Source organism: Myotis daubentonii, chromosome 3 (assembly GCF_963259705.1).
Source record: "Myotis daubentonii chromosome 3, mMyoDau2.1, whole genome shotgun sequence".
Taxonomy (NCBI): domain Eukaryota; kingdom Metazoa; phylum Chordata; class Mammalia; order Chiroptera; family Vespertilionidae; genus Myotis; species Myotis daubentonii.
The window spans coordinates 151,320,849-151,343,029 of NC_081842.1; the positions used below are offsets into that span (position 1 = coordinate 151,320,849).

At 45.2% G+C, this 22,181-nt stretch overlaps 1 protein-coding gene across 1 annotated transcript; it reads right to left on the bottom strand.

Annotated features, from left to right (window-relative positions):
- Positions 1-1,436: 1,436 nt before the first annotated feature.
- LOC132230829 (zinc finger CCCH-type with G patch domain-containing protein-like) lies at positions 1,437-3,207 on the bottom strand. The gene has a single exon (XM_059688896.1). It carries the CDS (start codon positions 3,161-3,163, stop codon positions 1,616-1,618), a length of 1,548 nt encoding a protein of 515 aa, XP_059544879.1. The 5' UTR covers positions 3,164-3,207; the 3' UTR covers positions 1,437-1,615.
- Between the last annotated feature and the right edge of the window lie 18,974 nt (positions 3,208-22,181).

Consider the following 22,181-nt stretch of genomic DNA (forward strand, 5'->3'; position numbering starts at 1 on the left):
TAATGATAATGATGACCACAATGATGACCATGATGACCACAACGATGATGATGATGATGATGACGATGATGAGGATGATGATGACAACAATGAAGAAGAAGAAGAAGAAGAAGAAGAAGAAGAAGAAGAAGAAGAAGAAGAAGGAAAAGAAGAAGAAGAAGAAGAAGAAGAAGAAGAAGAAGAAGAAGAAGAAGAAGAAGAAGAAGAAGAAGAAGAAGAAGAAGAAGAAGAAGGAGGGCATTGAGGGGAGATTCAGGGGCAGTCTCCTGCTGTGATGCCAGGATCGGGGAAGTGACTGACAGGAGGAGGAATGAGAATGCCTTGGGATGTCCAGTGGCCTCCCAGGCAGCTAGAGGAGGGATGCCCTGCGGTAGGCCTCTCACTCCCCCAGGGAAATACCAGACAGAGCAAGATACAGGCCCCCTCCAACCCGCCCCTTATCCACGGGTTCGCTTTCTGTGGTTTCAGTTACCTGTCTTCAACTTCAATCTGAAAATATTAAATGGAAAAATTCAAGAAATAAACAATTCATAGGTTTTAAACTGGATGCTGTTCTGAGTAGCATGATAAAGTCTTGTGCTGTCCTGGCCTGGGTTGTAAATCATCCAGTGCACCTACTGTTAGTCACTTAGTAGCCATCTCAGTTATCAGGTCAATTATGAGAGAGAGAGAAAGAGAGAGAGAGCGAGAGAGAGAGAGAGAGAGCGAGAGAGAGAGAGAGAGAGAGAGAGAGAGAGAGAGAGAGAGAGGCCACGTTCACATTACACTTATTACAGTATATTGTTATAATTTTCTATTTTATTGTTAATTGTTAATTTCTTACTGTACCTATTTAAAAATATGTTTTTATTAATTTTAGAGAGAGAGGAAGAGAGATAGAGAGGGAGAGAGAAACACATCGACGTGAGAGAGAAACATCCATCTGTTGCCTCCTTCATGCACCCTGACTGGGTATCGAACTCACAACCTGGGCATGTGCCTGGCCAGGGATTGAACTGGCGACCTTCCTCTCTGTGCATGGGACAACACTCATCCAACTGAGCCACACTGGCCAGAGCTACTGTGCCTAATTTATAAATTAAACTCCATCATAAGATATATGTAAAGGAAAAAACATAGTATATGTAGGGCTTGGTACTACCTGCAGTTTCAGCTGCTCACTGGGGGTCTTGCAGTGTATCTCCCAGAGATAAGGGGGGACTATTGTACTGGGCATTCGGCCAGACTGCACAAAGATGTGCCAGACCCTGGGAAGCCAGATCTCTGATGTCGACATGTGTGTCTTTGGATACAGTCACTCTCCCCACCTCCCTTCATCCATTCCCCCCCCCCTTCCTCCATTCTTCACGGTAAGTAGAGTATATAGAACACACTTTAATCTGTTTTTTTCTTTATTTATTGATTAAGGTATTACATATGTGTCCTTATGTACGTGACCCCTGTACCCAATCTCCACTCAGCAATGTCCGCACACCCCAGCCTGGCAATAGGCTGACCGTGGGGTCTGGTCTGGGGGTGGCCCCTCTTCTGTCGGCATCTAGTTATTGGAGGGCAGCAAGTCTTCCAGAGGCTGTGGGAGCTGGAGACGAGCCCTGTCCCTGGCCCATGCCGGGCTCTAGAACTCTGCCATCTTCTTGTGGGTGTCCGCCTTCCTCTGCTCCCGCTGCAGGCCCGCTTCCTGGGCCCGGAGCTGCCCCAGCTGCCGCTGGGCTCCTGCCAGCTTCTCCTGCAGCTGGGCCACGGTCACGCTGTGCCGGCCAGCGTTGCGGGCGAGGGCCTCCTGGATGCCCCGGATGTCCCGCTGGGCCTGCTCAATCTTCTCCTCAGTCTGGAAGAGCCGCAGGCTCAGGGCCCTCTTGGCGCCCTTGCTGGCATGGTACAGCTCCTTGCCTCTCCTCCTCCCAAGGGTGGCAGCCCCTGCCTCCAGGGTCCCAGGACCCTGGCCCTGCAGCTTCTCATTCAGAAAGTCAAACACGCTCCGAGGGGGCTGGCGGCCCCCAGGCCTGCCTCCTCTGCCCCGGTATTTTGGGGCCTGACTAGTGCCAGCCTTGCTGCCCTCGGTCCTCTTCTGTAGGATCTCTGCACACTGGTCCAGCGACTTCCCTCGAGGCAGCACCACAGCATGGATGGGCTCCACCCGGCCGTCCGAGTGTCGGCCCAGACCCTTGCCAAACTCATAGCCCATCTTGGCGAGCAGCCTGGAGCCGATGCCCCGCGTGTGCACCTCCCAGCCCGCAAAGGCAGAGCTGCAGGCCCTGTGGTCGGTGGCGCTGGGTTCCGCCACTCTGGCATAGCTGGAATCGTCCGGGTCACCACTGTCTGAGTCAGAGGATACTGCAGGCTCTGGGCGCAGTGGGGGAAGGATGCTGTCCCCCTCCAAAACAGCCTCCTTCAACAGCAGCGAGTCAAACTTGACTATGTAGTAGCTGCTGTCCATATCAGTGATCCGTGCTGGGTACCAGAGACCATCTGGTTGCTTGGCCAGACATGCAGAACCAGCCTGCAGAGAGCTCAGGTCCGGGTCCTGGAAGGGGCGCAGCTCATCCACAGAGACCACCTGCCCATGGGAGAACCTGCAGTTGTCCAGGAAGCGGCACTTGCCCTCCAGGAAGAAGGGACAGGGCTTCAGGGACTTGTGGGTGGGGTACAGGTAGAGCACCCGCACACCTGCGGAGCCGTCCTCTGCCTCTTCCGTGCCCACGATCATGGCGTTGTGATACTCCAGGGTGCCCCAGGAACTGTGGTAGGGGGCGTTCACCTTCGTCCCACTCAGCTCTCCCTCATCCTCCATGTCCTCCCCTTCATCCTCCTCCAGTCCAGGCTGGCTGGGTCCTGGCACAGCCTTTCTTTCAGGTACAGTGTCCAGTTCTGCCCTGGGGGCTACTGGCGCCTCCACTGCTTCAGCAACAGCCTTCTGGAAAGCCAGGTACTCGGTGTCGTCCTGCTCTGGGTGCTCTCCGTCCAGGGTGGCCAGCAGCTTGCTCTTCAGGACAGACACCAGGCTGGCCTCGGTGAGCTGGATCAGCTCCTTCAGGTCTCCCTGGAGCTGGCGCAGGTCGGCCAGCTCGGCGGGATCCAGGCCGGCACCCAGGGCCAGCTCCACCTGCTGCAGCTGGGCGCCGTAGGTCCGGAGCGCGGTCTGGAGGCTCTCCTCGTCCATCATGTGGGGGAAGGCTGGTTTCCCGGGTCGGCAGGGCGGGTCCCGGGTCCTCAAAGCAGAGCTTCTTTACTTCCTGTCAGCAGCTCGGTCACCCTCTTTGTTCCTGAAGCTCCCCCAATTCTACCCTGGCTCCTGCAACAGTCCCCTGAGGGTGAGGATCCACTTCCTTCCTTTGGGCCTAGAGATGTTGCTAATTGTTGTGGTCCAACCCCAGCAGGTCCAGGGGTTCCCAAAGGTGTGGACGAAGTCGGCGAAGAATGAAAGACACGGAGGCAGCGTTCAGTTGATCATCATAGCCAGGTTCTCTCGCTAGGTTCTCCAGCCAGGTTCTGTCTTTATTTCGCCTGTTACATCTGTATTTATACCAGTTGATTTTAATCCTATCCATTCTATTCCAAAGGTTAGGGCGTTTCTTATCTCCATTCCAGGGAGTAAAGATTATGTAGTTTAAGCGTGTTTGTTCATAGTTAAAGTGATTAACTAACCGCCTGGTACTTAGTTAAGGGGTTTTACTGACAAAAATCCCCACCTGGGGAAACAATCTTTCTCAGAGAGGTGACCTTGTTTAAAACACATAGCACTTAAGAAGGGGAGCAAACATATTAAGAACAGTATGCCATATACGCCAGGTCCCTTGAAACATAAGCTGTGCAGATGTTTCTTCCCCGCAGCGACTGTGTCAAGCAGCAAGGATGGACCGGCTTCCGGCACTTAATTCAGTCACTTCCTTGAAATTTCTGATTGTTTCCTAAGAATCAAAGGCAGAATTTCTGATTAGCTGAAGTTTCTGATTATTTGGTCTCTTGTTAAAGCTCTCTTTGCCATTCTACTCTCTTCTTCCTCAGATACATCTGAGTTAAAATATTAGGAAGAACCTAACAAAGGGAAACTTCCTCCTGCTTATATAAACCATCTACATATCTGGCTGCAAGGTCCTCTTCATATACATAATTACCTGTGGTTGAAAACACTTTATCTCGATTCCTGAAAGCACTTCTGCTGCTACCAACAGCAGGGAAGAGTTTCTGGAAAGAACTACAAAGACACTTAGCCTCTTTAAAAGCTCTACTGTCCGAAACCTAGATTATGCCTGCCACCACTTTCATTATTGTATGTCATGTAGCAGAAGTGTGGCAATTATGTACTTCTATATACTTGCAATCACTGCTGTTACAGTTAAACACTACTGACATAATTAACAACTTCAACTTAAAAAGATGCTTTTCTCTTTTAAATGTCATAGATCTTCATTGTGAAAAATTATACAATACAGAGAAACATAAAGAAGAAAATCACAGTACTAAATGAGAACCACCATTAACATTTTGGTGAATATCCCTCAAGTATTTTATTTTTTCCATTCTCCTTTTTTTTACTATTCCACTGAAAGATTCTAGTAGCGATTTGATTTTTTTTGCCACTAATATATATATCTCACACATTTATTTCCCTTATGCAGTGAAGTAATCACACGCATTGTGACATTTAATGGCTGGGTAGTTGTATAGATGTATCATAATTTACTTAATAAATCTATTGGGAACCACAGGTAGGTTGTTGTCACTGGAAGGGGTTCAGAACAGGCCTCCCCAAGATGTGCCACTTTGGTATGTGGGTGTGGGCTCAAGAGAAGCTTCTGCCTCCACCCCACCAGCTACCTAGAAGAGTTTAAATTAGGGGCCTTGCCCATGATAAGAGTTATTACCGGAGTCAACTTTTGTTTATAACTTATGGCAGGGCAAACACCTAATTACTGAACATCTGCTCTTCTCACCCTCCTTCCCTCTGAAGTCACAGTTGCCTTAACTCATTCCTTAGCTCAAGATGTCATGTACACCTCATTTAACCTTTCTGGCTCTGAACCTCTCATGTATGTGGGATCTCTGAATCTCTCATGTATATGGGGTTCCTGTACCTACATATGTGATTACATTTGGTTATTTTTCTCTTGTTACTCTGTCTCTTGCAGATTTAATTATTAGACCAGATGAAAGCACCTAGAAGGGTAGAAAAAAGTTTCTTCCACTCCTCTTTTTTTTTTTCTTCTTAACTTTGTTGTATGTAATAGAGACATGAATACCTTGTGCAAGAATCTTTGCAAGAATCCCCAATTACTCCTTTGTGGCAAATTCCCAGAAATGGAATAGCTGGCTGACAGGATTTAGCCATTTTTAAGTCTTTTGCTAAAATATTGCCAAACTGGCCTCCAGAAAAGATGTATCAATGTACTTTCCCAAAGACACCCAAGAGAGTGACTTTATTTATATCCTCAACAATATACTGTCTTGAAAGTAAAACTAACCAGGCAGTTGAAAAGTAGGAAACTCATTTTCATTGAAACTTCTTTGAATACTGGTGAAGTTGAACACTGTTTTACGTGTTTAATTGGCCATTTGTATGTGGCTCTGGGGAATGGTTCATTAATGTCAACTACTCAATTTCCTACTGTGATAGGTACCTTTTACTTATTGGTCTGTAGTTAGCTAATTGGTCATTTCCTCTATCAAATCATTTTCAAAGGGATTTTTATGGCCATGTTTGTTTTATATGCTTCCTTTTTCTTCATCTTCTCTAAGAAGGTCTCAGAAAGTGAACATATGTTAAAAACTGCCCAGATTACTTTGCTTCCAAATTTGCCAGTAATATTTCTTTTAACTCTACTCATGTAATTACTCTGTTTTGAAATTTTGCACGGACTCCTTTTTAACTTAAAAATGAACATGAAACTCACTAGTGAAAACCGTCTAGAGTAGTGGTCCCATCTAGAGCTGTGCTGTTCAATACAGTAGCCACAGGTGATCTTATCACACACAAAATAATAATAAGTAAAGAGGGCAGGAGGAAACTTTTGATAGAGATGTTTATGGCATAGATGTGGTGATTATTTCACAGGTAATATACTTATCTCCAAACGTATCAAGTTGAATAGATCAGTTTTGTACAGCTTTTTGTATGTCAATCATATGTGGTCTAAAAAAACTAGAGTAACTGGTAGTCAGATGTGGCTATTTAAATTGAAACTTAAAAAATGAAATAAAATTAAGATTTCAGTTTCTTGATTGTTCAATAGCCACTGTTTTGGACAGTACTTTTTCATCATTGCAGATAGTTCTGGACAGCACGGATCCACAGATTTATCTTTCTCTAACCCTTGAATCTCTGTCTTCTGTCTCCTAGCCTCTGCTTGGAGTGCCCTTCTCATTTCCTGTGTTTAATCCCCACATCTCCTTCAACATACAGCTCAAATGCCACTTACTCTGGGGAGGTGTCTCCTGACCATTCATGTCCCTCAAACTGTCCTGATGCCCTCGTGGCCCAGAAGAACCCTGGGCTTAGAGTGTCCACTAGAGTCAATGCAGACATCAGTTCTCTGGTCCTTGTCACCTACCAACTCACTGAAGGAGGAGTTGGTGTCTTCAACTTCTGATTCCCCAGGACCCAGCTTAGTTTCTGAAAAACAGACAAAGCTTAGTGTATGTTGAATAAGTGAACTACCCACCATTTGCCTCATCCTGTCTAGTGATTTATTCTTAAAAATTCAATGCAATGATTTATTCTGAAAAATTCTCAAGAACTGAAAAGCATATCAAAAGAAGTTTTCAAGAGGCAACATATTTATTTTCAGAATACAGTGTAGTACAATTATTAACTGCAATAAAGTAATGGAATATATGGGCATGCTGGATGAGCTGCCTCACAGAAGTTAGTTACAACAGCAATACTATAAACTCTTTCTTGTTAGAGATATAGACATACTCCCTTGTCCTTCAACAAATATAATGATTTGTTGAACAATTACAAACCAGATCCTCTTAATAATTCTCTCCTCAAATAAAAGCCTATACAAGTTTCTGTTATCCTTAGTCTTCCAGAGTCTCCCTGGGGAGTGACAGCATGTTGCTACCAGAAAGAGCATTTGTGAGCACCAGGTCCAGGATACTTTTACCTTTTAAATTAAAAAAAAATCACAATTAATATATATTTTATAGAAGAAAAAAGTTAAACACTAATATGTATAAAGAATTACGGATTCAATCCTTGGTCAGGGTGTGTGAGGGAGGCGGCTGATATATGTTACTTACATCAATGTTTCTCTCTCTCTTAAAAAAATCAATAATAAAAAAAAAAGAATAAAGGAGAACTCACTCATAACCTTATCACCAAATGACAACCTCTGTTTGCATTTGGTGTGTAACCTCCTCCCATTTTTCTATACAAAGTTATATATATATATATCTGGCTAATTCTCACACATCCTTCAACATATAGCTCAAATGTCACTTACTCTGGGGAACACATAGGTATTTCTTTCTTTCAAAAGTGAGATCATGCTGTATTTAGTTTTATTTTTTCAATTGCACATTATTAATAAGTTTATGCCAATAAATATGTCTATAACATTGTTAATATGTATCTAGATTTTATTATAAAAACATATCATTTATTTAAAAAAAGTGCTCCATTGTTTTTGAAGCTTAGATTGTTTCCGTCTTTTTTAGTTCCTCTTGTTAGTAGTGCTGTGATGGCTCCCTTTTGAATAAATGTTTTCCATAGATCTATAGGTCTGAAACTATTCTCCTTCAAGGCAGAAACAAGGGCTGACCTCTGGGGTTTTAGAAGGTGTGGGGACAGGCAGTTATATACCTGCTTAGGCCAACTCAGGAACAAACCAATCACATTAATGGGTCCCGAGTGTTATTCTGAGGTCAGTGGGTCACTGTGGCTGGATTCCCTAGAAGACAGTCTGCAGCAAAGCTTATCTGCTAATGCTTCTTTGGAAAGTGCAATGGCAGGGTTGGAAAAATGAGGCAGAAGGACAACCAAGGGAATACTTGTTAACAAATTGGACATGGCCTCACGCTAAAACACAGATGGCTTCTTGGTGGCATGGGACATCTCTGGCAGGGCATCCCACGCCAATGACCCACAGGAGGGAGGAGCGGGGTAGAATTTATTGGCCAACACCCTTGGGTCTCCTTTCCCTCTTTGGTCCAGGTTCACTCTATGGGGCATGAACTTCCCTTCACTTCCAGGTTGTGTTACCTGGTCCCTCTTGACAGCCAATGTGGGGGCTGTCTCCAGCTCGGAGGGGCGGTGCTTGCTTAATGTCTGAAGGTGGTTGGAAGAGTGGGGGTCCCTGGGTCTAGTCAGGGTGAACTCGGGGGACAGAGATGCTCCCACCATAGCTAGCTCGCTGCGGTCCTGCCAGAACCTAAGCCTCACCCTGGGGAAGGCAAGGAGTGCAAAATACATTAAGAAATGGCACCATCAGGGGAAGGGTTGGCCCTGGCTTTTCAGGCTGTGTTTTTCCCAGCAGGTCCATCACAGCCCTTGGCTTTGAGATCAAAGGGATTCTGCAGAGTGCTGTTCATAGGAAACGCCAGTGCCATTCTCCCCGGAGGTAGGACAGGGCTGCAGTGTTATAAAGAGAGGAAAAGGGAAGCAAAGTTCTGTGGCAGGAAAGCTCCACCTTTCCTATGGGGACAGAAAAAGAGCAAGAGGTCAGGCAGGGACACTTGGCTGAGCTGAGCGACATCCTCCTCCGCACCTTCTGGCCTGAACCAAGCAGCCCAGTGACTCAAGCGGGCAGCCTGGGCTCACCCGGGAGCCGGCTTCAGAGAGGAGGGCAGCTACAAACCACGGACATCCTCCTGTGCCCTGAGACCCAGGCACCACCACATGAGCACCCCAGCACCGCAAGGGGCAGGACCAGAGGGAGGAGGAGAGGTTTGCCTTGAAAGACACTCAGAATTCTGTTTAATTGAGTGGTTTCCTTTATGACTTTCCAGACTCTACACAGGGCAAATTTCCCACAATCAGCTGGACTATTAAAAAAATAAAAATGGCAGCAAAGCAAAGAAAGAAACTAGGGTGTTTAAAAAAGAGGGAGAGGCAGGCACAAAGGAGAATGAGTCTGCTGGATGGCTTCCCTGAGTCTCCTAATGCCAAGGACAAGTTCAAGCAGCACACTTGTGTCTGTGAGTCTCTTTCTGCACGGCCAAGGTTGCTCTGGGCATTGCCAATCTGCCTACTCTCGCCTTCTCTCTGCAGCCTTTGGTTTTCTGGCAAGGCCAAATGAGGGTGTGTGTGTGTGTGTGTGTGTGTGTGTGTGTGTGTGTGTGTGTGTTTTCCTTTCTTTCTTTTTACAAGGATTTGAAAACCGAAAGGAAGGTCATAAACAAATTCTTTCAGAGGATCCAGGCTTTGCTTGCATGTAACTGAGGATGGGTTTAAATTCCTTCCCATTCCCACAGCCTGAAGGATAAACTAAAGAGCTCTCTGAGGTGGGTGGCATGTACAGGACACGCTCAAGCTGATCTATTATGTCTTTCGATCTTCACCTCCATTACAGTGGCCCCTGCTCCTTCCCTGACCCAAACCCTCCAGTGACACCATGTGGTCACTCAGGCCTCAGTGCTCATTCCCTACAGTCCCCTCATTTCGGTCTGGGGTTCACCTGCACCAGACGTAGCTCAGGTTCACCTCCTGAAACTTTACCCATCGCCAGGTGAATCCGACCGAAGCCCACCTTGTGCTCAGGTGTGAACAGACGTCTGGGTGTACCTTTGAATAAATACATGGCTGTCTTTTCCTATTAGATTATGATCTGCTTAAAAACACACATCCTATTCATTTTTAGTTCTTCAGCACCTAGAACAGTGTCTGTTACCTGGAATGTGCTCAGAAAATGCTGGCTGGGGGAGAAAGCACTTGCTATCCCACTCATCTCACTTCCCAGTGGTAAATGCTCCCCTGAGACTCCCCTGGGGTGCTCCACCTCCTCCTGGGCAAAGGTGCACACTTACAGCCTTTATTTTTAAAAAAAATATGTTTTATTGATTTTTTACAGAGAAGAAGGGAGAGGGATAGAGAGTTAGAAACATCGATGAGAGAGAAACATCGATCAGCTGCCTCCTGCATGCCCCCCACTGGGGATTGCCCGCAGCCAAGGTACATGCCCTCGACCGGAATCGAACCTGGGACCCTTCAGTCCGCAGGCCGATGCTCTATGCACTGAGCCAAACTGGTTAGGGCACACTTACAGCCTTTAAAGCAATGCCAAGCACATTCTCAGTGTTCATAAATGTTGTCCTTAGAAATATGTGCAATATTTTAGGCTACATTTTAAATTATCCAGCGCTCAGTCATAGTCATCATGATACTAACAAATTACTTTTTCTCCGTTTTTATGTTTCAATTACAACTGACATTCAATATTCTGTTAGTTTCAGGTGTACAGCATAGTGGTTAAACATTTATACAACTTACGAAGTGGTAAGTCTTGTACCCACCTGGCACCCGCATACATAATTATTGCAATGTTACTGATTTATTCCCTAAGTTGTACTTCACATCCCTGTGACTATTTTGTAACTGCAATTTGTATTTCTCAATCCCTTCACCTTGTTCACCCAGCTCCCTCATCTCCTCTGGTCTGTCAACCATCAGTTTGTTTTCTGTATCCATGAGTTTACTGGTAAATTTCTTGAGTGCAAGCACTGAGCTAGGAATGTCATATACATCACACCACTGCCCCTCACAACAGCCTTTTGATGGGTCTTCCCAGACATTTTATAGACAAGGAGACTATGACTGAAGGGGCTAAGTGATTCGTTACACAACACACACCTAGACAGTGGCAGAGCCGGGATATATACTCTGGTTGGAATTCAGATGCTCTCAGGCACCCAGAGTTTGGGCACTGGCCCTTGATGCCTGTATCTCCAGTTACCAGGCAGCATTTGAAGTTTGAGGGAAAAGGAACAAGCCATTCTTCCTTAACTCCTCCCCCTTCTCCTCATGACCCCCACTAATGGCTTCCCAACATAGCTAAGCATCTACTTGACTGACTGTATATAGTATTACACTGTCACTTTATTTTACTTTCTGCTGTCAACCCGTAGGTTACATCCCCCAGACCTTGCAAATAGCTATGACTGTGGCTAGGATGCAGGTAATCTTTACCTTGATTAGAACAAGGACTGCTGATAAACAAGACACAGCTTAGGGAGGACAGAATTGGGGTGGTGCCAGCATTAGAATACTTAACCCTTTAGTACTTCCTGGGAAGTTGCCAAAATCCGGATGTCTTTAACATAAGCAGAGGCCAGAGAGTTTACATTAAGCGTCCCAAGGTCGTACATCAGGTGCGTGGAAAGTGAGGATTGGAATTCACTCTGGATTCCAGGCCTGGGCTGGACACTCAGGTCAGGCCTGGGTTGTGATGGGTCTTGAAAGGCAGGCTGAGGCCCACAGGCTGTATTAAGAAGACAGGGGGGAAGGAGACATATGTAACTCTTTGTAATATTTTAAGCAATAAAAAAAAGAAATAAACCTATGTTTCTATGAAAAAAAAAATGAAGACAGGGGAGGGTTCTGAGCAGAGTCGCAGTAAAATCTGAGCTACACGAGTTACACGTCGGAGAACTGGCCGAGCAATGGAACGAGGCAGGAGCGAGGGCGGAGGGACGAGAGGCTTGTGGGAGACCATGTAGGCTAGGAGGCTGTTGCCTGGATAGTAGTTATGCTTAGATGAAGTTTCCTCTCAGCACATTAAGCTTGAGATGACAGAAAAGTGGGACTGGACAGGAGACAGCTGGTGGTGAGAGGTAGAGGAGTGTAATTAGAGGTAGAGAGCTGGGAGTTACTATAGAAAGGCTGCAGACAGAGCTCTGAAAATAAACGAGGTCGCTACGGGCAGGGTAGGGACAAGGGAGGACAGAGGGCCGAGGATGACATGTGCACATTTGGCATCTGCAGAGGGAAGGTGGGGGATTTGGGAGAAGAGGAGGAACAGGCAGGGAAATGCAGCTCAGACCGACAACTTGCAACAAATAGGCCGATAAAGCAGCAGCAGACGCCAAAATTCCTCTTAGGGATGGAAGTGTGTTGAGAAAAACTTTGATAAGCTGCCCAGGGGAAAAGGGTAAGAGTGAGGAGGTCAGAGCAGAGGCCAGGAGATGAGAGAGGGAGTTACACTGCCCTGCACTGGGGGTGAGGAATTTGAGACAGAGGTTGTGGAACAGGGCTGGGAGAGGCAAGAGGGGGTGGCTGAGTAACTCCGGGGCTGAAGGGCTTGTACCATATGGGGCCTTTAAAAAGCCTGCATGGTGCCAAAGCCGGTTTGGCTCAGCGGATAGAGCGTCGGCCTGCGGACTGAAGGGTCCCGGGTTCGATTCCGGTCAGGGGCATGTACCTGGGTTGCAGGCACTTCCCCAGTGGGGGATGTGCGGGAGGCAGCTGATCGATGTTTCTCTCTCATCGATGTTTCTAATTCTCTATCTCTCTCCCTTCCTCTCTGTAAAAAATCAATAAAATATATTTTAAAAAAATAATAAAAAAAATAAAAAGCCTGCATGGCAATCGTGAATGCTCGGCTGTCTCTCCAAACCTTCCTTAAAGTCTCTAACAGGCACAAAAGCCTGGTGTGAGTGTTGAGGGAAACCAAGGAACAGGGTGGACTCATCTTTCAGCTATAGACAGGGACTGAACACGTGAAATGGTGAGGTGATGAGTGGAAGACGTTTCGTAGAAACAGAGTCTCAGAACCAACAGCCTGCAGCCTGAAATCACGAACGCACCAGAAATCAGGAAAGCTTGGGGCGGATACTGGACTTCCAAAGGGCATGGATGGGAGTGTGGCCAATGCCATTTAAATCTTAAGAGACACCCAGACTCCAGCTGACATCTGCGGTAAAATCTGATGATGGAAGACCTCCTATTCAATCCTTATTCTTTCCGAATGAGCTTAATATGTGGGTGGATTTTATAAGAGTGAACCCGAGGAGGGGAGCCCTCAATAAATGGGTTTGAAGATTTATGAGGCTGGAGGGAGAACACGGATCCTAACGCAGCATTACACAGATTCAGTTCACATGAGCCGCCCTAGGGCAGGCTGCCCAGCTGCGAGTCATTCATTTAAACTTTTCTGGTCCCTTTGTTCATGAGTAATTGTTTCCTAGAAAACTTTTCCCAACCCCACAATGTTCCTCCTGAACTAGAAGGATGGAACCTACCAGAGAGGCTGCTGCAAAGCCAGGGGTGGGAGGCTTCTGAGACCTGCTCTTGCTGCCTCTCTCCAGTCAGGGAGGGGTGGTGAGGCTGGGGAGGGCACAGGGAGCTGGGGCCTGGGCAGACCCTGAGCCTGGATTAGAACAGAAGCCAAGGGACCTGGCTAAGGGAAGGGCCCCCTCCCCTGCCCCCCAGGTCTCTTCACTTCCCACACAGACAGGATGAGACTTTTCCTCTTATTAGTTTAGAAGCCTGATGCACGAAATTCGTGCAAGGGGCTCCGGCCCTCACAGCCCCTCGCAGCCCTGGCTGGCCCTCACAACCCCGGCTTCTTCTGGAAGGTCGTCTGGACGGTCGTTTTGCTGTTTGGTCTAATTAGCACATTAGCTCTTTATTATATAGGATGTGAGTCACAGACCAAGCTGTGTGTAGGCGTGTGTCTACATGCGTCTCTGAGCAACTCAGGAAGTTTTGGCCGACATTGGGAGAAGCATACGATAGGCAAATAAAATTTGTGAAAGCACTAGTTTAAACCCTGTCAAAAAGTTGATGATGTTGCAAATGCGATTCAGTAAAACAAAATGATGGCTTTCTTCCAGTTATTTCATAATAGAAATTCTACAAAACTCTCCCAGCTTGTCCAAGGAAATTAGAAGCAAAAACATTTTAAAAACTAGGTGAAGAAAACTACTAGCTTTTTCAATTTTCTGGTTTTCTACAATAATCACTGGATAGGCTAACAGATTATGTGGAATTTATGTGTTACTTGACCTCCATGGATACGGTATATCTTTTTTAAAAAAAATATACTTTATTGATTTTTTACAGAGAGGAAGGGAGAAGGATAGAGAGTTAGAAACATCGATGAGAGAGACACATCGATCAGCTGCCTCCTGCACACTCCCCACTGGGGATGTGCCTGCAACCAAGGTACATGCCCTTGACTGGAATCGAACCTGGGACCCTTCAGTCCACAGGCAGACGTTCAATCCACTGAGCCAAACCGGTTAGGGCCCAGTATATCTTTTTTAAAAAATTAAATCTTTATTGTTGAAAATATTACATATGTCCCCTTCCTCTGCCAATTAGTCTCTTCTAGCCCATCCCTGGCCCGCGCCCCAGGCCTTCACCACACTATTGTCTGTGTCCATGGGTTATGCATATACGCATACAACTTCTTTGGTTGATCTCCAGCCACCCACCTCCACCTTTCCTCTGAGAATCCACAGGGATCCTGTATTTCTTACCTATAATTGCTAGTAAATATTAAAGAGTCAGGGAGAGATGCTGCCCAATGGTTGAAGAGGTTGGTGTGGGTAGTGTGGCAGATTGTACTTTGGACAGATGACCGCAACAATATTTTCTGTTCCACACGTTCTTCTTACAATGCAGCATTGGCCCTCCTCCCATTAAAAGGTGAGGTCTGTGTCCCCTCTCCTGCAGCCCTGAACTGCGTAAGCTTTATGACTGCTTCAACAAATAGAGTATGATGTATGTGACTTTCAAGGCCAGCTCAAATGGTGACGCAGCACCCTCTCTGTCTGTAGGAATAGTTGCTTTAAAACTGTAAATTATCATGTAAAATCTCTGACTCTGGAAACCACCCTGCTGTCAGAAAGCCGAGGCTGTACAGAGATGTCCAGCTGAGGATCCAGCCGACAGCCAGGAACAAGTGCCAGACGTAGGAGTAAAGATGCCTGCAGATTATTTGAGCTCCCAGCCATGGAGTCTTCCCGACTGAGGTTCCCAGACATTGTGCAGCAGAGATGATAAGCTGTCTTTGTGGTGTCCTGTCTAAGTTCCTTACCCACAGATGCTGAGAGAATAATGAAGGAGTTTTACCTTACTAAGTTTTGGGATGGTTTGTTACTAGTACATGGTAATTGTCATTGGAACAGATAGGAGCCCTATTCAGTCCCTGAGTCCTCCTGAGATACTTTGTTGGAGAGTTAGAGCTCCTTGGAACACTATTTGAAAACCTCCGGACTAGCCAATATTCCAGGGCTAGAAAGTCTATGTTTCCAATAAACCTGGAATGTAATAGTTCATCAAAAAAGAGAAGTACCTTACCTAGTGTTATGAATTGAATTGTGTCCTGCCACAAAGGTGTTGAAGTACTAACCCCCAATATCTGTGAATGTACCCTTATTTTGAAACTGGAGGCCTGGTGCACAAAATTCTTGCACTCCACGGGGGGAGTTGGGGAGGTGTCCCATCAGCCCGGATTGTGAGAGGGCACAGGCCAGGCTGAGGGACCCCCACTGGTGAATGATCAGGGCTGGGGAAGGATATGGGAGGTTGGCCAGCCAAGGAGGGACTGCGGGAGGGCTCCAGGGCATGTCTGGCCCGTCTTGCTCAGTCCCAATCAGCTGGACCCCAGCAGCAAGCTAACCTTCTAGTCAGAGCATCTGCCCCCTGGTGGTCAGTGAATGTCATAGAGAGCAGTTGAGTGGCCTTAGCATATCATTAGCATATTATGCTTTGATTGGTTGAATGAACAGCCAGACGGCCAGACACTTAGCATATTAGGCTTTTATTATCTACTAGAGGCCCGGTGCACAAAAATTTGTGCACTCGGGGGGTCCCTCAGCCCATCCTGTGCCCTCTTGGTCTGGGACCCCTCAGAGGATGTCCACCTTTGGCTTAGGCCCACTCCTTAGGGGATCAGGCCCAAGCGGGCAGTCAGACATTCCTCTGGCAGCCTGGAAGCCTTGGGGGATGTCCACTTACCATCAGGAAGCAGACCTAAGCTGCTGAGGAGGCGGAGAGGCTCCCGCCACCACCGCTGTGCTGGCAGCCGTCAGCCTGGCTTGTGGCTGAGCAGAGCTCCCCCTGTGGGAGCGCACTGACCACCAGGGGACAGCTCCTGCATTGAGTGTCTGCCCCCTGGTGGTCAGTGTGTGTCATAGTGACCAGTCATTCCCAGTTGTTCTGCTGTTAGGGTCAGTTTGCATATTACCCTTTTATTATATAGGATAGAGGCCTGGTGCACAGGTGGGGGCCAGCTGTTTTGCCCTGAAGGGTGTCCCGGATCAGGGTGGGGGTCCCTCTGGGGTGCCTGGCCAGCCTGGGTGAAGGGGCTGATGGCTGTTTTCAGGCTGGCCAAGCCCCCCCAGTGACAGAAGCTCCCACCCTTTCCTTTTTTTTTTTTTATTCTGGGATTTATTTACCTTCTATAATTGAAACTTTGTTGCCTTTTGTGGAGGCTACAGCCGGCCGTGGGAAGCTTGGCTTCCTCCATCACTGGAGCAAACAAGCCTCCTACTCGTTCCAGCTCCGTGGCTGCTGGCCACCATCTTGGTTGGGTTAATTTGCATATAGTCGCTCTGATTGGCTGGTGGGCATGGCTTAAGGTGTAGCAAAGGTATGGTCAATTTGCATGTTTGTCTTTTATTAGTGTAGATAATAACAACAGAAGGGTAATATGCTAATTAACTGGACATCTTCCGGACATCCTTCTTGACAAAGCCAGGGCCTGAGGGAAGCCAGCCCAGGTCCTGGGTGCCTCCTTGCCAGGGTCCAACCCCAGCAGGTCCAGGGGTTCCCAAAGGCGTAGACGGAGTCGGCGAAGAAGGAATGACACGGAGACAGCGTTCAGTTGATCAGCAGCCTAGCCAGGATCTCCAGCCAAGTTCTGGTCTCGATCTCCAGAGAGGTTCTGCTGTCTCTATGAACGTTCTGTGTAGGTTCTGTCTTCTAAGTCCTGACTTCTAAGTCCTGTCTCTTTCTGTCTTATTACATCTGTATTTATACCAGTTGATTCAATCCTATCAATCTCTATTCCAAAGGTTAGGGCATTTCTTATCTCCATTCCAGGGAGTAAAGATTATGTAGCTTAAGCATGATTGTTCATAGTTAAAGTGATTAATTACCCGCCTGGCACTTAGTTAAGGGGTTTTATTCCCTCCCTAACTTCAGGGGAAAATCTCTACCTGGGGAAACCACCTTTCTCAGAGACCTTGGTTAAAACACATAGTTCCAAGAAGGTGAGCAAACATATTAAGAACAGTATGCCATATATGCCAGGTCCCTTGAAACAGCAAGCATGGACTGGCTCCCGGCACCTGCTGGCAGCCAGGGGAAGGAAGGCCTACTCTTGCATGAATTTTCATGCATTGGGCCTCTAGTATAGGATAAGGTTTTTGCAGATTATCAAGTTAAGATGAGGTCATTAGGGTGGGCCCTAGTCCAATATGACTGTGTACTTATAAAATGGGAAGTTTGGACACAGAGAAAGACACACAGGGAGAACGCCATATGAACATGAAGACAGAGATCTGGGGTGATGCACCTACAAGCCAAGAATCACCTAGGATTGCTAACAAACCACCGAAAGACAGGAGAGTGTTCTGGAACAGATTCTCAGCCCTCAGAAGGAATGAACCATGCTGACACCTTGCTCTAGAACCGAGACAATACATTTCTGTTTGTTCTGTTTGTAAGTCACCCAGTGTGTGGTACATTGTTATAGAAGCCCTAGGAGAATACTATATCCAGAACCCAATTTGGACAGGAACAATGGCCCTTCACAGTTCCAAGACCCTCAGTTAATAGAGTTAGATCTCCTGACTGATTCAGCAGTATTTTTTCAGGGCTCATTTTGTATGAGTCACAAGGGGAAGCACTTTGGTGAAGTATAAAGATAAATAAGTTTTGGTTTCTGCACTTATTGGGCCTCTAACTCTGAGAGATAGGATAGGTCCTAAAATAACCATAGTACAAGTGATATGTGCCCTAAACACATAGGCAGGTAGACAGCGTTAGAGGAATTCTTAATATAAGAGCCAAAATTATATTTGGATGGGCAGAACTAAAGATAGAAGGGACATTTCTATGGATATCTAATACTGTATGGTTCCTGTTTAATCAATTCAAGTAACACAGATAAACTGTAAATCCTTTATTGCCTGGCCTATTTAAAGCATTATACAGTCCCAGATAAAATTCTGTGTAATTTTTTCCCCTCCCAGTATACATAAAAAAACGTTTATGATCCTAAACATTTTAAAACAACCCAGAATGCAACTCTGTCTTACCATTGTTTACTATGGTAAAGTCAGTGCTATTAAGAATGCCATTATCAGCCTTAGCTGGTTTGGCTCAGTGGATAGTGTTGGCCTGCAAACAGAAGAGTCCCAGGTTCAATTCCAGTCAAGGGCACATACCTCAATTGCAGGCTGCTCCCTGCATGTGCAGGAGGCAAACAATCGATGTGTTTCTCTCACATCGATATTTCTCTCTGTCTTTCCCTCTCTCTTCCACTCTCTCTAAAAATCAATGGGAAAAAATATCTTTGGGTGAGGATTTTAAAAAGAATGCCTTTACCTAAGGTTTTGGAGTCAACTTTCAGACATTTTTGATGCAAGTTCTTGATCAGATTTATAATTAAAGCCCTCAAAAGTCACTAGAAGTTTCTTTTTAAGAAAACTTTTATCTACTAATATATTTTAGCAGTTTTATATTTAGTGAGTTAGGGAAAGCTATCTAAAAATAATTGTCTAGCTGGTTTGCCATACTGGGATTTGATTGTTTTAACATTGTTGTTGGTAGAATTTGTAGGGCAAATCAGCCTGCATTTTAGAAAGTGTATTGAGCATCTTTTATCAGGAGGCTCCCAGTTCAGTGTAGGGTCCAGAACTAGTTTCTCCAGAAAGTGCCACAGTGGCATGTAGATTATTTCAAGTTAAAAACAATGAAAGCCCAACAAAGGGAAGAAGAGTTTTCTGTTTTGTTTTTACCCCAGCCCCTCATTACCAGCCTAAGAAATTCAAATAGGACCAGCTGCTTTGGGAAGGGAGCCTTGGTGTATTGCCCTTAGCATGTATGAATTAAATGCGGCAGACAGGGAGGAACCAGCAATGTCTGTTTGTTAGATTCCCATTGTTGTGTCCCATTGTTTTTAGTTGGCCAAATAAAAATTTGCCACTCGTTTGCTCTTTCTCATCTACCTGTGAATCGCCTGGCTCCTTTTGAAATTCCAGACTCCTCCTTCCCTCTCGTTAGTCCAGAATGGCATGGAAGCCTCAACTATCCAATATGTCCTCAGGTCTCACAGTCTTATAGAACCCCCGTATGTACATACATAATAAATTTGGTCATTTTCTTCTGTTAATCTGTCTCATGTCAATTTTATTATTAGTCCAGCCAGAAGAATTTAGGAGGGTAGAAGGAAAATTACTTTTCTGCCCCCACACTTCCATTTCCTCCTCCCCTCCATAAACAAGTCTTATGTAATGTAAATCAGGTATGTAATTCCTGTGGCATTCTTTATATTTGCCATTTGACACAGGTTATCTGGACTTGACAAAATATTTATGTAGCTAAATGGTTAGACTGAGAAGTTCTGGTTGAAGCTAAATCTCTAGCTTTCAGTTGCCCAAGCATAAACTTATTTTAAACATTTTCTCATTAAATAAAGGCTGTCAACATCCTGTCTTTGTTTCTGGGTGCATAGAACTAAATCTGTTAGCGTGCTGACCTTGTTAAGGCTCTTAAGGCTCGGAAAGTGACCACCCAGAAAGTCTGAGTCACACCACCGAAGGCTGGGACCTGGGGAGAGTTAAGAAAAAATCCTGAATAAAGTCTTCCTTAACATTTTAACAAATGTCAGAATAATTTTTTCTTTAACACCACTTAGAGATCATTGATATACATGAGCTTTCAAGTTTTTGCTGAGATTGGCTATGCTACAAAGTATTTTTCATAAAGCAATTTCAATCACTAAGAATTATAATTTATACATATAACTCAATAGGCACAAATGGAACTCATCAACTATTGCATAAATTTGTGGACATTTAGTCTTCAAACCTACAATGAGTATGCCTTAATGTTTTGCATTGGTTTTAATTATTATTTGATTAAATTAACATGGTATGTTCAAAGCTGTCCAAATGTTACTTGGAGTATTATTTTAACAAAATTACTCCACATAGTTTATGTAAAATTATAAGGGAACCTCAAGAATCTTTACATATCAAATAGAAGAAATGTTATAATGTTTTCTTTATCAAAATCACTGCTAAGAAGTTGATTTTTTTTTTTTACAAGAACTATGGAAGAGAGATAAAATGCAAAACTTATGTTGCTTCTTTTGTGTCACTTTTCCCAAGATCTATGTTGCCTGAGACTACTAAGAAGATGGAACAAAAACACCTTTTTAAAAATGGTGATGTCTAGATGTAACTTGAGTTGAAATGAAATTAATTCCTTAAAGAATTAAAGAAATAAACTAAAGAGAAAGTCCATCTTCCACTTGTTCCCAAACTTTCCTATCTAATAAAGAGGGAATATGCTAATTGACCCTCACACCATCGCAAAGATGACAGTGCCCACAGCCAATAAGGAGGGAATATGCTAATTGACTGCTTGCCCCCAAAGATGGCAGCGCTCACAGCCAATAAGGAGGGACTATGCTAATTGACTGCCACACTCTCAAAGATGGCAGCACCCACGGCCACAAGATGGTGGTGCCCAGTCCCCTCAGCCCCCAGGTGGGCCCGGTGGTTCCATGAATCTGCCTCCAGAGTCCCCCAGTCCCCTTAGCCCCCCAGCTTCCCAGGGCCAGCCAAGGCTTGCGCTGCTGGCAGTGGCAGCAGCATAGGTGTGATGGGGCGTCGCCTTCCCCTGATCACTGGGTCGCCTCCTGCCCCTGAGGGTTCCCAGACTGTGAGAGGGGGCAGGCCAGGCTGAGGGACCCCCCCTCCAGAGCATGGATTTTCATGCACCGGGCCTCTAGTATAATTATAATAGAAGAATCCATGAATCATAGTAAATAGAATGGCCAATTTGTTTAGATGTTTGGTGTTAACATCTTTGCCTAATTCTGTGTCTTTTATGCAAAATATTCAAATTCTGAAAACACTCTTTCACTTATGGCATCCTGATCATTTTTGCACCTTGCTTTGTTCAAATACGTTCAAGTATGAAATTTAAAGTATAACCCGTATTCAAAGATTTACATATGTTGCATTTCTCAGTTCTCATCCAAAATTCCTCCAGAACTCTCACACAATGCCTTCTAAATGTCTGATGCTCACATTCACATGGCCCTTCTGCCACACTCAGTCCTTCATCTCAATAGTCCTTCTTCAAAGGACTGTCAGTTGCTTATCAGTAAAACAACTGAACCATAAGTGACCATAGAAAAATATGCAAAGTCATGATTTAGTTTCAAAAGTTACCAATCACAAACTTTTATGTATAAGTGGTACAAGTGTTCTTATGAAAGGCTTTCCTACTCCTGGAGCATATGTGGTTAACCAGGGGAGTCCTCCTAGCTGTGCAGAACCATTCTGATCCCTTTAAGTAACCACAGTCATTTACCAAGTATTTACAGAAAGCTGGGCTGGCTGGACAGCAATTGTACAATCTGATCTGGCACATGTACAGAAATTGCATATTACACATTATGGCACTAATTACCCAAATGAAACTCCAGGGGCACCTTGGGTAGATGCAGTACAGTGAATTAAGGAAGGAAATAATTAGTCACAATTGCAGAAACTGGCTAAACACAAAGTGAAAGAATGCATGCAGCCCATTTCCTGCAGAGTACAGGGAGCCTTAGTAACAGAATATGCAAAAACACAACAGAAATGCCAAAGGTAAACAGGAGTTCTTCAAATGAGTAAGAAAGGGACAAATCCCAATTTTACATTACAAAAATGACTTTATTTAAGTTATTTTCTGTTCCTACGTACTACATAGCCAAATAACATTAAGACATTTTACCATGAATTTTGCACGACGACAAATCAAATTTCAAGCATTTTCTTGACAGTCTTAGTCTTAGAGGTTTTGCCAGCATTCGACACAATGTGAACACATACAGACACGGAGAGAAAACACGAGGCAGAGGGAAAACTGAGTGAGCACGTAAGGCGTTGGATATCAAACTTAGTAAAATAGTTATTAAAGAGACAGAATCAGGTGGGAGGGGGAATGGTAATTAGCAGAAAGCAAATTTATGTCACATTAAACACCATGCGTAATAACTGTTTTTAATATG

Bases quoted from the DNA above. Each gene is read 5' to 3' on its own strand.
- LOC132230829 (XM_059688896.1), bottom strand. From the start codon at position 3,163: ATGATGGACGAGGAGAGCCTCCAGACCGCGCTCCGGACCTACGGCGCC.